Source organism: Dasypus novemcinctus, chromosome 3, assembly GCF_030445035.2.
Source record: "Dasypus novemcinctus isolate mDasNov1 chromosome 3, mDasNov1.1.hap2, whole genome shotgun sequence".
NCBI classification, from domain to species: Eukaryota; Metazoa; Chordata; class Mammalia; order Cingulata; family Dasypodidae; genus Dasypus; species Dasypus novemcinctus.
In genome coordinates this window covers 136,884,506-136,897,559 of record NC_080675.1, presented here as the reverse complement: position 1 = coordinate 136,897,559, position 13,054 = coordinate 136,884,506, and the positions used below count along the sequence as shown (strand labels likewise).

Here is a 13,054-nt window from a genome sequence, read left to right as displayed (position 1 = left end):
ATAAATGAAAATAACAGAGAATTTTTAATATTTGGCACATGATGTTGATTCACTATTTCTGGGGAGGGAGAGTGGGTTGAATGGTGGTGCCAAAAGATAGGTCCACGTCCAAATCCTGAAACGTGTGAGAGTGACTTTCTTTGGAAAAAGGGTCTTTGCAGATGTAATTAAGTCTTGAGCTCATCTTAGATTCTCTAGAGGGGCCCTAAATTCAGTGAGGATGTGTCCTTATAAGAGACGGAAGAGCAGGAGTCAATGTGACCACGGAGGCAGAGATTGGAGGCAGACAAGAAACAGCAAGGAATGCCGAAGAGTTGATGGAAGCTGGAAGATGCAAAGAACGAAGTCTCCCAAAGGGAGCCTGGCCCTGCTGACACCTTGATTTTGGACTTTGGGCCTCCAGAACTGAGATGAATTTCTATTGTCTTAAGCCACCTGGTTTATGGCAATTTTTACAGCAGTCACAGGAAACTAATACAGGTGAAGCCTGAGAATTTGCATTTCTGATCGCTCCCAGGGGATGCTGAAGCTGGTGACTGTGGATCTTGAGCACTGTGATAAAACATTTGGTGCAAAGTGGGTATTAACTTCCAGTCTGTGACTCCTCTGGACTGAGGGTCCCACCGGCTTCCTTTGTCCGAAGCTCTCAGAAGGTGAGAGATGTACCTAGCTGAAGCACCAAGAATAAGTTTCCAGCTCAAGTTGAATATGTTGATTATTTTGATGCCACCCATTGGCACAGGATTTAACCTTCCAAATTAACATAGCATCTTCAGAGACAAGGATGCTGCCCTCTAAAGAAGTCTAGAATATTTTCTTACAAAATTCCTACTAAAATGATGTCCAGTTTCTCTGCCAAACTCAGTTTCCTTGTCACAACCAAATAGGCAATGGCCCTAGCCCACTGGTTTGCAGAACTCCAGCTTCTAGACCCATCTCAGTAACCTCTCACACAGGTGGACAAGCCCTTCTATTAGAAAGCAACTCAGCTGAAAAATGAAATTTGCAGAGACACTGGCCATTTTAAATCTCAGAAACCCTACCTCAGAACCAGCAGGAAGTTTAGTAGACCCTTAGGCTACTCTGTAATTTAAAAAGCAAGAATACTGATTTTTAAAAATCGATACCTACAGAGAAGATTTTGGCTACTGGATTTCTTGATATGCACATTGATACTGATGGTTGCACTGATAAATGCGAAGAACCCCAGGGGTGGTTAAAAATCCAATTTCTGGCTTCCCCCTGCTGAGGCACAAGCTACATGACAAGCCAACTATCCTGAAAGGATTTGCAAAATAAACCCCAAACAGTCAAAACAGCTTAAAACGATGTGGGTATTAGCTCTCAGTCAAGTGACTCTTCTGGAGTGGCCCCAGTGGAAGGCTTTGGTTGTCCAGAAGCGAAGGTGGTAAGAATTGCCTTCCTCAGGGATAAAAACAGACACTCTATTAGAAATCATGGAAGAGCAATGTACTCCTATACACACAATAATGGGACCAGACAGGGGCAAAAGATGGCAGACATCAGGCTAAGAATGTCGACTTCAGCCTCTGGCTTATTTCGGAGAAGATCAAGATCGATGGATGACTGCAAATGCCTTGTTGGCTGAAAAGTCTGATCAAACCAGAGACATTTCACAGTAGTTTTCTTCTCAGCTCTAGGTGAAAATGAAGGGATAATTTTCGGAGAAGAGGCCAGGAGAGAGTTGAGTGCTATCTTCTGCAGTGTAAACCAGAACTGGGTCCATGCACGATGCCTGGCACTACAGGTGTTTGGGAAGAAAATCAGTGCTCTCTCGTGAACACACACACTCTCCACAGGACCCTCCCCCTTGGGGCCCGTTACCTTATGTCCCAGCTGGGCTGCTTCTCCTCGAGCTGCTGTGGCGATGGGATCAATGAGGTGCCCGATTTCCTGGACCACTGAAGTCAACTGCTCCTGTAGTGCCTGTTAAGGAGAGTACCAACAAATTCATCCCACCGTGGTTCCCCACAGAGCTGCAGATTCAAAAGGACCCCTGTGAAAGATGAGGGCAGCCACATGAACGGACATCGAAATGCCAGGGCCCATCCTCCAGCTCCTGCCCGGCCCCTCCCAGTGATGCCTCAGGTCCTTGGGGTTCCAGGCCCCCACAATTCTTCCCAAGAGAGACAAGAGGCAGGTCTGCGAAACCGTCTCCGGAGCCTTCTTGACAGCCCTGATCCTCCTACTGGCTTCTCGCTCCTGCCAACCAGAAGTGATGACTGACGCTGCTGGGATCTTTACTTTAGGTTATTTATCATAAGTTACTGGAAATGTGGAAAAGTCATGGCTTTCCAAGAGGAAAGACAACTTTGTCCAAATGGGCTTTGCTTAGATGCAGGATGAGCACATCAGTACACTAACATGTTAAGTCTGCACACACCAGAATAGAACCGGGCCATTTCCGGCATAGTGACAATGTCTAGCTCATCAGAATTGAGCCTGGTGTCTGAAACTTTTCCACAGAATGATGCTGTATTTGGGCTGGGGACTTGGGGTGAATTTAGTTAATGAGAGGAGCAGCCTAACATTTCTAACTTAGAAACAAAATCCTAGAAAAGAAAAGGAAAGAGAAAAAAGAGAGGGAGGGAGAGAATAAGAGGGAAAGAAGAGGAGAGAGGGAGGGGGGAGAGAGAGGAAAAAAAAGAGAATGGTACCTCCAAACTTCCAAGGTTTATTTAAGTAATTACTTATTACTGTCACACCCATAGTGTGGAAGAATATTCTAGCAATGCTGTCTTATTACAGATAGTTTATTAAGTTAAATATGATATAACCAGGGTGCACATGCAGTCAAAGGGGAGGAATTTTCTTCCCAGTGCAGCAATTCTGTACTTAAAGGTAATTTCAGGGTAGCTCAAGTGGTTGAGTGCCTGTTTCCCACATATGAGGTCCCAGGTTCAATTCCTGGTACCTCCTAAAAAAATAAAAATTTAAAAAATAAAGATAATTTCAACTATACAGCAATGAAAACATGGATGAATTGCAAAGAAAACCATAATGCTATGTGAATGATGCTAAATACAGAAGAATACATGCTGTAGGGTTCCATTTATATAAAGGAAAGGAAAGGAGGGAGGTAGGGAGAGAAGGGTGGGAAGGAAGGGATAAATGGACAGACAGATTAGGTGCAGAAGTCAGGATAGAGAATTTGCTTTGGGAAGGAGAGGGAAAGAATGGGGGCACAAGGAGGGCTTCTGAGGTGCTGTCACCTTTGTTTCTTGAGCTGGGCACTGGTTAAGGGGTGTGTTCATTTTGTGATAATTCATCAAGCTGTACCCCTATAACTGTAATTTTCTGCACAATATGCTTTAATAACAAGTTAAAGCTAATAATTCTAGCATACCACACAGGATGAAAATGCTTGCTCCTTTCTTTTCTTAGAAACTGGTATGTGTGTGTATATGTGTGTGTAGGTTTGAAGCTTGCGTGAAACAGACAGCTCTATTAGTAAAAGTGAACAATATCTGCTCTGGGCTCACTGCTAGAGAAAGGAACCAAAAGTCTACTGTTAATAAATTCAGTGGCAGTAAGGTAAACATCAGTAAACAGATCTATATTTATGTGGCACCTTCTAAGTGTCAGGCACTGTGTTTTCAATATAGAGAAAAAAAATATGTATCAGGGGCCTTCAGAGATATTATAGAAAAAAAACCTCAAAGGAGAAAAGTAGGAAAATTCTATTTTTGACTTTGGAAAAACTAGTAATAGAGGGAAAATTGTTAAAAGCAAACTGTAAAAGGGCCTCAAATACGGTAGTGAATAAGTTATATTAGAATCCTTTGGCTTTGAATGGACCAAATGCACAAATTTAATGTTAAATTTGCATATTAACCAAAAAAAGCACACTGATGAAATATGACAACAGAGAAACATTCAAATTTAGACACCTAGGTCTGCTCTGCTGATGTGCTAAACTGAATATAGTATCCCATACTCAGCCTTATTGGCACACTCTAGATGATTTGATACTGATGATTTTCCCCAAATCTGAGCCACATCTGAATTCCTCCCCCAGCAGTATGTGTGTCCCTGCACCAAAACCATCATTCTCTATTCAGCATTTGCCCCACCCTATCCAGAGAAAACTACTGAAGTTGGTTCCAAAGGGGAAGGCGTGTCCAATGATGAAACCCTAACATCAAAACATTTTGGTCCCATTCCCCAAAGCCTCCAGAGGCACCTAAGCTGGCCAGTGCCTGGCGTACCTCCACAGAGATGTCATCCCTTGTGGCCAGGCTCTGACTGACGGCTGCCAGCGAGGCCTGCTCGATGTCTCGGATGCACCGGTTGATGCCATCGATGGAGTAGTCGCACTCCCGCTGGCCAGGGGCCTTATCCCTAGAAGGGGTGGCACGAGTCAAACACGGGCTCCACAGGGCTCAAGTCCCACAATCTACCCCACCTCCAGTGGGCCCAGAGCCTCTGAACACTTCCTACTCTAAACATCTCATTTAAGGAGTGATTCCCTTATACTTGCCTGGCAATGCCTCTCTGCACAGCCCATACATTTCCTCATTTAACACCTGAGGTAACTCTATTTCTGGTAGAAGGGATATGGTGCTACCCTCCATTTCAGGTGGATGCCAGGCAATTTCACAATGAAACAATTTGGACATGGATTTTCCATTCACTGGTTTAAGCTTAGGACCCTTACTAATAGAAGTACAGCATTATTTTCAGTGCAAACATACTATGCTCTCTATATATTACATGTGATTTTCAAAGTCCTGGGCTGCAGTAGGAGTGAAAATACATAGTGGACTTTTCTTTGCAAGGCATTAAGAAAGTCAATTGTGGTCCTAAGCTTCTGAAGAAACTGAGAAATGAAACATAACTAAAGAAAGGGATGTATTCTACTCTGCGGGGTATTAACCTAAGTACATGTCAGAAACGTATGTCGACTGGGAGGATGTTCTTTCAGGGTTCTAAAATCACCAAGGAGGTCAGAGATGCCCAGTTACTGCAATAGAATATCCTTTTTGTCTTATTAGCAAACAAAAGGTAACTCCGAATCTTGCTAAATTATCAGTGGTGCTCTCTAAGCTCCTGGGTATAGACACTATGGTACAGGGGTTAAAAGGACTGGAGCCATCGGGCCTGGGTATGACCTTGAGAATGTTACCTAAGTCCCTTCTGCCTGAATTTTCTCATCAGTAACATGGAAACAATAGCAGTCCCTACCTTACAACATTGTTGTGACGACTGGCTAGGTAACACAGGCAGTAAAATGCTAGTATCTGGTACAGAGTAAGGGCTCAAGTTGGTTATCATTACTGTGACCGTGGCTACCACCGTCCCATAGAGGCGGAGGTGGTGCTAACGCTCAGCAGCATCATTATCAGGTAAAGGCCTGGTGGGCGCAGCCCCGTCTTCCCTGCTCAGCTGCAGGGCAACAACAGTGTCCAGATGGGAAACTGACCTGATAGATGTGATGAGACTCTTGATGGAGTCGGACACAGTGTGGGAATGTCCAGCCAGCACGGACCATGTCGGGGGGTCTTTGGGGTTGATGGCCAGGGAGCGTGCGGTGCGGATGAGGTACGATGAGCTCTCCAGCATTGTCTTGGCTGAGACCAGGATCGGTTCCTGTGCCTGGGAGCCCTGGGGCCAGAGAGCAGAGGAGAAGGGCAGGGTACACAGACCTGAGTGAAGGAGTTCGGTCCTAGAAGGTCCTGTTCTTTCCCAAATCACTACCTCTGCCCTTGGGAAGGAGAGAGAGGACAGGGTACAGCAGAGGCTGGCTGACCCGAGGCCTGGAGGTGGGGACTTAGGTCCATGCTCACTCCATGACAGCGTTTTTGAGCACAACACACCCCAAGAAACAATCAGCCCCAAGCCTGTGCACAGAGATTGTTCTCCCCATCTAACCCTGAGACAGTCCCACTCAGATGTGCAGAGACTGGCTTCATCAACCCTGTGCACATAAGAGCAACAACACAGCAGCCTACTAGTGGCAGAGGGAGCTTTGGGACTTTTCACCATGTGTGCTTATTTGGTGCTACACAAAACCTGCCAAAGCCCTCAAGTGCTGCCTTTGCTGCAGGCTCCCCACCTCGGAGCTGATCTGGGCGGGAATGCTGACAAACTCAGGGTTCGAGGCAAAGGCCGTCAGGTTCTCCACGGCTTCGATCAGGGGCGCAGTGGCAATGCGGCACTTATTGCGGTTGTCTTCAGAGAAATCCCCGTCCAGGGCCTGCAGGGAGAAAACACAGAGATTTTACTCTCATCACTCCTACAGCAGAGCAATCGGCTCCCATTGCAGGAAGGTGGTTTTATGGGAAACTGAATGTGTTTGGAGAATTCATAAAAATAGGAACTGAGAGCCCTGCCATCAAGCAGTTAAAAAATGTAAGGAATAAAATAAATGTGTTGGCTCACAGGACAGCTGGCCTTACAGTCAAATTCCCATCCACATGGAACTAAAACATATCACCTCAAGTAGTGCCCTTCACTTCACGCCTAATGAGCCATTTTTGCAGATGAAACACTTTCTTTTCCACTTTTGAGACTATAACCCTTGAGCTCTTCTGCATCCCTCATTTCCACTTAGATTAAATCCCCTCCTAAACTATAAAAATACTGTACATTGTATAACACCTTTAACTTTTTCTGCATTTTAACTGGATGTCCCTGTCCCTTAGGCATGGCATCCCTAATCACCTTTCTAAGAAGGAACAGGCTATAAGCGCCCCCACGACATAGACAAGTCTCACAAATGTGTTTAGTGAAAGGCCAGATACAAAAGAGGACGTACTCTATGATTCCAATCGTGCAAAGTACAATAACAGGCAAGACTATTAGGGAACAGAAGGAAGGCTTCTGGACACTGGTAACGTTCTGTTTCTTGATCTGGCTATAGTTAACCTGGTGTGTTCAGTGTGAAAAGAATCCATTACACTGTAACGTGTGTCTTTTCTCTATATACCTTGTGCTTCAACCATTTTTTAATTAGAAGCAGCATGCATAGCACAATGGCATTAAGTGATCAGTGCCATAGATGATTAATGGCTCAGAAGGACAGAATCCAGGAATGTGGTCCATGGCCCTTATCAGGCTGCCTCACAAAGAGTCAGCACTTGGATTTGAGACTCCTGTTCCCCAGGCCTCCACCTGGCAGAACGAGACAGTTAGAAGCCACAGCTTCCCTCCTCCCTGCAAAGGGCGGCATTTGAGGCCAGGTACATTTACAGAGGAATGTAAGTTCCCTTGTTAGATGATTAAGTTGTTAATTTAACAGTTACCAACAATATATAAAAGCCAACTTAGACAATTAGTGAAAAAAACCAGAGGGCCAGCATTAGAAAACAAGGAGGGTCTGGAATGGGAACATTTCTGTTTTCAGTAAGGCAAGAGTAGGCAGGCACGGCGGGTCTGAAGGCTATTTCTCCTAACAGCTGCATTCCAATCAAGCCTGGGCAGTGTGGGATAATAATTACACATCCACGATGCTAATATTTTCAGAGGAATTCCCACGGGTCTGGCTCGTTTACTGTGTCCACTCTTACAGCGCCTTGCTTGCCTCTGCACCCACGCCCTCCTCCCCTCCGCAGCAGACACCAGCCCCACCCAACCTTCTCCCCCTCCACTTCTAGGCCCAGGGGAAAATTGCAAGCCTCGCTTCTACTGCACGAGATGATTTCAGTATACAACATTTAGAACTGTGTGGCATTTGTGAAATTATTTTAAAAATTACATTTGCAGTTATAAATATATTGACGTGGACTATTGATTCGGCAGGTGTTAACTGCCAGGCACCGTGGGAAGTGCCGGCCACGTGAAGGGAACTCTCAGCTCTCTAACTTCACTTTGCTTTTAACACCCTCTTCTTGAGGCTGGGCCCTACCCTGCTTTAGAGCAATTGTGGATACCAGTGGGAGTCACATAGCAGGAGCCAGACAGAAGTGGCCTCAGTGAAGGCAAACCAGTGAAGCAGGCTTCACTGCAGGAGAGGACTTTGGATTCAGAAGGATTTGGTCCCAGTTCTGCCAATCATACCCTCCTGGGTGGGATGACCTGACTAACAGGTCCCGGGGCGATGCTAAAGCCTCCCTTGGAGCACCTCACCTCTCCTGCTTCTTACTCTCCACACTCTTTCCTTCTCACCCCCTTCTCTGCCTCTCAGGGCCTCTGAGCTGGGCACTCACTATCAGGAAGGAGGGCACTAATCAGACCCCAGCCCTTCACTAAACTTATTCAAACTGAAAAGATACCACCCAAGGTAAATCCAAGGGAATGGTTTTATAATTGTGCAGTTTCAATAACTGCACCAATAGGACAAAGAAAGGACTTTTGTTTTTGAGCAGGGAATTTAAAATCACACATCATGTAGCCCATTGGCTCATTGCAGGACAGTGCCTCCAACTAACACGGAATAGAAGGCCAGGCTCCTTCAACCACTTTTTTTCATCTTCAAAAGAGAAAAACCATTTCCTCCCCAAGGAGGCACTTAGCATCACAAAGAATGCTTTGCAGAGACACTCTCATTTCTGAATGCCTCTTCTACCCTGGGCACAGCTGAGCCACCTGAGAAAACTGAAAACTTAATTCTGCCCACAGATGAAAAGTCAAGCAGGCATGCACAGGTTCCCTATAGTCCTTTATAGAATGCCTTGCACACTAGGCATGGGAGTGAAAATGCCCAGGCCCCACCAGGGCAAGGGACCCCAACCCCTGGGCCAGCTGCCTGAGTGTTCTCACTTCATAAATCCCCACAGGGATGCTGGGAGGACCAATTTCCCTTGGTGGCCATAAGGGACTTAAAGATCACTCAATCTCAAACTTCCATTTTCCAGATGATAAAACCAGCATCAAGAAAGTGAGATCTGACAAGGTCACCCCACTACTTACTGCATGCCTTACACCAGAACCCAAGGCTCCTGGCTCCCTGCTTCCCTACTGCTCCGGGCAACAAGCATAAAGAGGAATAAAACAGGGATTAGAGTGGACTTACTGGTATTCTACTATAGAAATACTGTGATTCTAACAATGGAAGAAATCATATAATTGGTGTGGAGACAGTGGCCATGGGAGTTGCTGAAGGCAGGGAGAGGGAAAAAAAGGTATAATATTAGGGCATTTTTGGACATTGGAGCGGTCACTATATATCCTGCCATAACCCACTGAATGAACTGGGAGGGAGTGTAAACTACAATATAAGCTATAAGCCACGCTGTGTAGCAATGCTCCAAAATGTACTCATCAAATGAAACGAATGTACCACACTAATGAAAGAAGTTGTCAATGTGGGAAGAGTGGAGGGTGGGATGGGGAGTGGGGTATATGGGAACCTCTTATATTTTTTAATATAACATTTTGTGTGATCCATGTATCTTTAAAAATAAAAATAAAAAAATTTAAAAGTTAAAAAAAAAAAGAGTAGCCAAAGAGCTATTTTTATCTTTCTCTTTTGAAGAAACCCACTTTACCAATCCAAACATAAGGATGACCAAGAAAACATACTTACAGCCAAGTCAAATTTAATTAAAGAGAGATGGATTGGGTGTCTTTGAAATGCACTGGACCTGATCAACCACAAAACTGAGCTTCAACTCCACTGTGAGGGGCAAGGCCATGCCTCAACTTCTCAGAAAAACAAGAGCTGCTATTGCACAATTTCTCCTTGGCACCCAAACCTGAGCAACCACATGGTTAAAATAACATTCCATTCCCCACATCTGATTTGAGATTAGGAAATGAGCTGACTGAGGAGAGAAAAGCAGGCAGCCACACACAAGGTGACCAGGAGAGAGACGGCCCAGTTAGGGGTGCATGTCCTTCTAACTTGCCCAGCATTTAGAGCAGCGTTCGCGTGCAGCAGGGCACAGATATTAACTGCTGCTGAGCTATGTTTGGGGATTTTAAAGGATGCCATCAATAAAGATTTAAGATTCTTGGAGTCTCGCTATGGGGTAATTGGTTCCTGCTCCCCATTCCCCTCCTTTCTCTGTGACTATACAGGAATAGGAGCTGGGATTTAGGCTTGGGCACATACCCCATAGTTAAAAGGGGGAGATTTATACAAAGCGTAAATCTTGAAGAGAAATGCAGTTGTCTAAAGCATTTAGGGAATTTAATATTCATTTGTTTCTCTATGTGTCAGGGTTTGTAACTATTCCTTTAAACAGGAAATCTATCCTGTACAGTGTGATGTGCAGAATAGAATGGCCTTTTTCACTTGCCTATTAGTAAACTGAAAACAAAGCTCATAGTTCCTAGCAAACCCTGCCACACTGTGGGAATTGAAAAACCAGGCACATTTTGACAAGCTGAGGGGCAATCTGTTCGCTTCTGCTCCAGTGTGGCCGATTCCTACGATGCTCACTGGGGACAGAGGACCTCCTCTTCTCCACACCGCAATCACCCTGCTTTCCTATTCCTCCTCTGATCTTTCTGCACAGGCCTTTCAGGCCATCACAAGAGCTTGTTTGTTGCCAGGAATTGCAAAGAGGGTTTGACACTGTGGGGAGAATCTGAAAAGATGAAATCTTAACAGAGGCATGCTTCACAGAGCTAGGTCAGGATTTTAAACCAGGGAGGAGGCAGGAAAAAAGGGGCTCCAGGAATTTTTATAGAAGAGTTTCTTTTCTGTTTTTCTCCCTTAATTAATTTAAATGTAACTTTGTTTTCAATCATCAGAAAGTGGCCACCTTTAACTGAGAGAAGTTAATTACATGGCAACCAGTGATGATGTCATCACTACCAATTTTAATGCCCTCTTTCAATCTCTGCCTCCCTCAAAATGTTTACGAAAGCACTGTAAATGCATCAAGATATTTCCTCACAGCTTGAGAAACTGGGAAACAGATTTGCCTCTCTATTACAAAGATTTGAAGAGCACACCAGGAGTTGAGAAGCAAGATTGAGAGAGGTAAGAAAAGGCACTGTGCCACCATGAGAAAGTAACTTAACTTCTCTGTGCCTCAGTTTCCTGTCTGTAAAATGGGGATGGATAGACATAGTAGTCACATGGAACAGAGTTTCACCCCAATAAGCATTTAAATACGACAGATTTGTTCATTTCTAATACTGGGAATTGCATTAGCAGATTAAAGTGAGCTGACGCTAGGATCACGGGGGCTCCTGGGCACAGGCTTTAATTTTCATTTATTTTCAACCTAGCTTGGTACTGTCTTCCAAACAGCACTGCTTAAATAGCTAAGAAACTGCTCACAGGGGTAACTGCCCCATGTTTTCCCCTGCCTGCTTTCAACTGCCATTTCTCTATGCCATTATTTTGGTTTTTGTAGTGAAAGGAAAAATGAGGTGCATAGTGTCATGTCCTGTGGAGAGAACTAGAAAAAAATAATCCGATTTCACCAGGACTTGCCCCAGCAACAACACAGAGCCTCTGGAATACATGTGGAAAGCCTTAAATAAAAAGCTCTAAGGCCTCCCACACCTTTCCCTGCATGGCAGCGTTTCCACAGAACTGTAATCTTGCCTGCAAGGACAAGGGTCCTCTGAGGCTTTGGGGTGGGCTATGTTGGGCCCGCAGCCTGTGCTCTGCTGCCCGGTCTACAGCTCCTTAGCCCGCAGGGTCAGCTGCCCGCTGCCTGTGCTCTGCTGACGGGGCTGCAGCTCCTTACCCCGCAGGGTCAGCTGCCCGCTGCCTGTGCTCTGCTGCCCGGGCTGCAGCTCCTTACCCCGCAGGGTCAGCTGCCCGCTGCCTGTGCTCTGCTGCCCGGGCTGCAGCTCCTTACCCCGCAGGGTCAGCTGCCCGCAGCCTGTGCTCTGCTGCCCGGCTTGCAGCTCCTTAGCCCGCAGGGTCAGCTGCCCGCAGCCTGTGCTCTGCTGATGGGGCTGCAGCTCCTTACCCCGCAGGGTCAGCTGCCCGCAGCCTGTGCTCTGCTGCCCGGCTTGCAGCTCCTTAGCCCGCAGGGTCAGCTGCCCGCTGCCTGTGCTCTGCTGATGGGGCTGCAGCTCCTTACCCCGCAGGGTCAGCTGCCCGCTGCCTGTGCTCTGCTGCCTGGGCTGCAGGTCCTTACCCTGCAGGGTCAGCTGCCCGCTGCCTGTGCTCTGCTGCCCAGGCTGCAGCTCCTTAGCCCGCAGGGTCAGAAGCCCGCTGCCTGTGCTCTGCTGACGGGGCTGCAGCTCCTTACCCCGCAGGGTCAGCTGCCCGCTGCCTGTGCTCTGCTGCCCAGGCTGCAGCTCCTTAGCCCACAGGGTCAGCTGCCCGCTGCCTGTGCTCTGCTGACGGGGCTGCAGCTCCTTACCCCGCAGGGTCAGCTGCCCGCTGCCTGTGCTCTGCTGCCCGGCCTGCAGCTCCTTACCCCGCAGGGTCAGCTGCCCGCTGCCTGTGCTCTGCTGACGGGGCTGCAGCTCCTTACCCCGCAGGGTCAGCTGCCCGCTGCCTGTGCTCTGCTGACGGGGCTGCAGCTCCTTAGCCCGCAGGGTCAGCTGCCCGCTGCCTGTGCTCTGCTGCCTGGGCTGCAGGTCCTTACCCCGCAGGGTCAGCTGCCCGCTGCCTGTGCTCTGCTGCCCGGGCTGCAGCTCCTTACCCCGCAGGGTCAGCTGCCCGCTGCCTGTGCTCTGCTGATGGGGCTGCAGCTCCTTACCCCGCAGGGTCAGCTGCCCGCTGCCTGTGCTCTGCTGCCTGGGCTGCAGGTCCTTACCCCGCAGGGTCAGCTGCCCGCTGCCTGTGCTCTGCTGCCCAGGCTGCAGCTCCTTAGCCCGCAGGGTCAGCTGCCCGCTGCCTGTGCTCTGCTGACGGGGCTGCAGCTCCTTACCCCGCAGGGTCAGCTGCCCGCTGCCTGTGCTCTGCTGACGGGGCTGCAGCTCCTTACCCCGCAGGGTCAGCTGCCCACTGCCTGTGATCTGCTGCCCAGGCTGCAGCTCCTTAGCCCACAGGGTCAGCTGCCCGCTGCCTGTGCTCTGCTGACGGGGCTGCAGCTCCTTAGCCCGCAGGGTCAGCTGCCCGCTGCCTGTGCTCTGCTGCCCGGCCTGCAGCTCCTTAGCCCGCAGGGTCAGCTGCCCGCTGCCTGTGCTCTGCTGACGGGGCTGCAGCTCCTTACCCCGCAGGGTCAGCTGCCCG

At 47.9% G+C, this 13,054-nt stretch overlaps 1 protein-coding gene across 11 annotated transcripts in view; it reads right to left on the bottom strand.

Moving 5' to 3' along the window:
- TLN2 (talin 2) overlaps positions 1-13,054 on the bottom strand; it is a 476,435-nt gene that overhangs the window by 84,371 nt on the left and 379,010 nt on the right. For all 11 annotated transcript variants that reach the window (XM_058294297.2, XM_058294301.2, XM_058294305.1 and 8 more), the window contains 4 exons: positions 6,077-6,217; positions 5,444-5,625; positions 4,230-4,362; positions 1,846-1,947 (listed from right to left, as the gene is read on the bottom strand). In XM_058294297.2, coding sequence (XP_058150280.1) covers positions 1,846-1,947; positions 4,230-4,362; positions 5,444-5,625; positions 6,077-6,217 — 558 coding nt within the window. The remainder of the gene's footprint in view (positions 1-1,845; positions 1,948-4,229; positions 4,363-5,443; positions 5,626-6,076; positions 6,218-13,054) is intronic.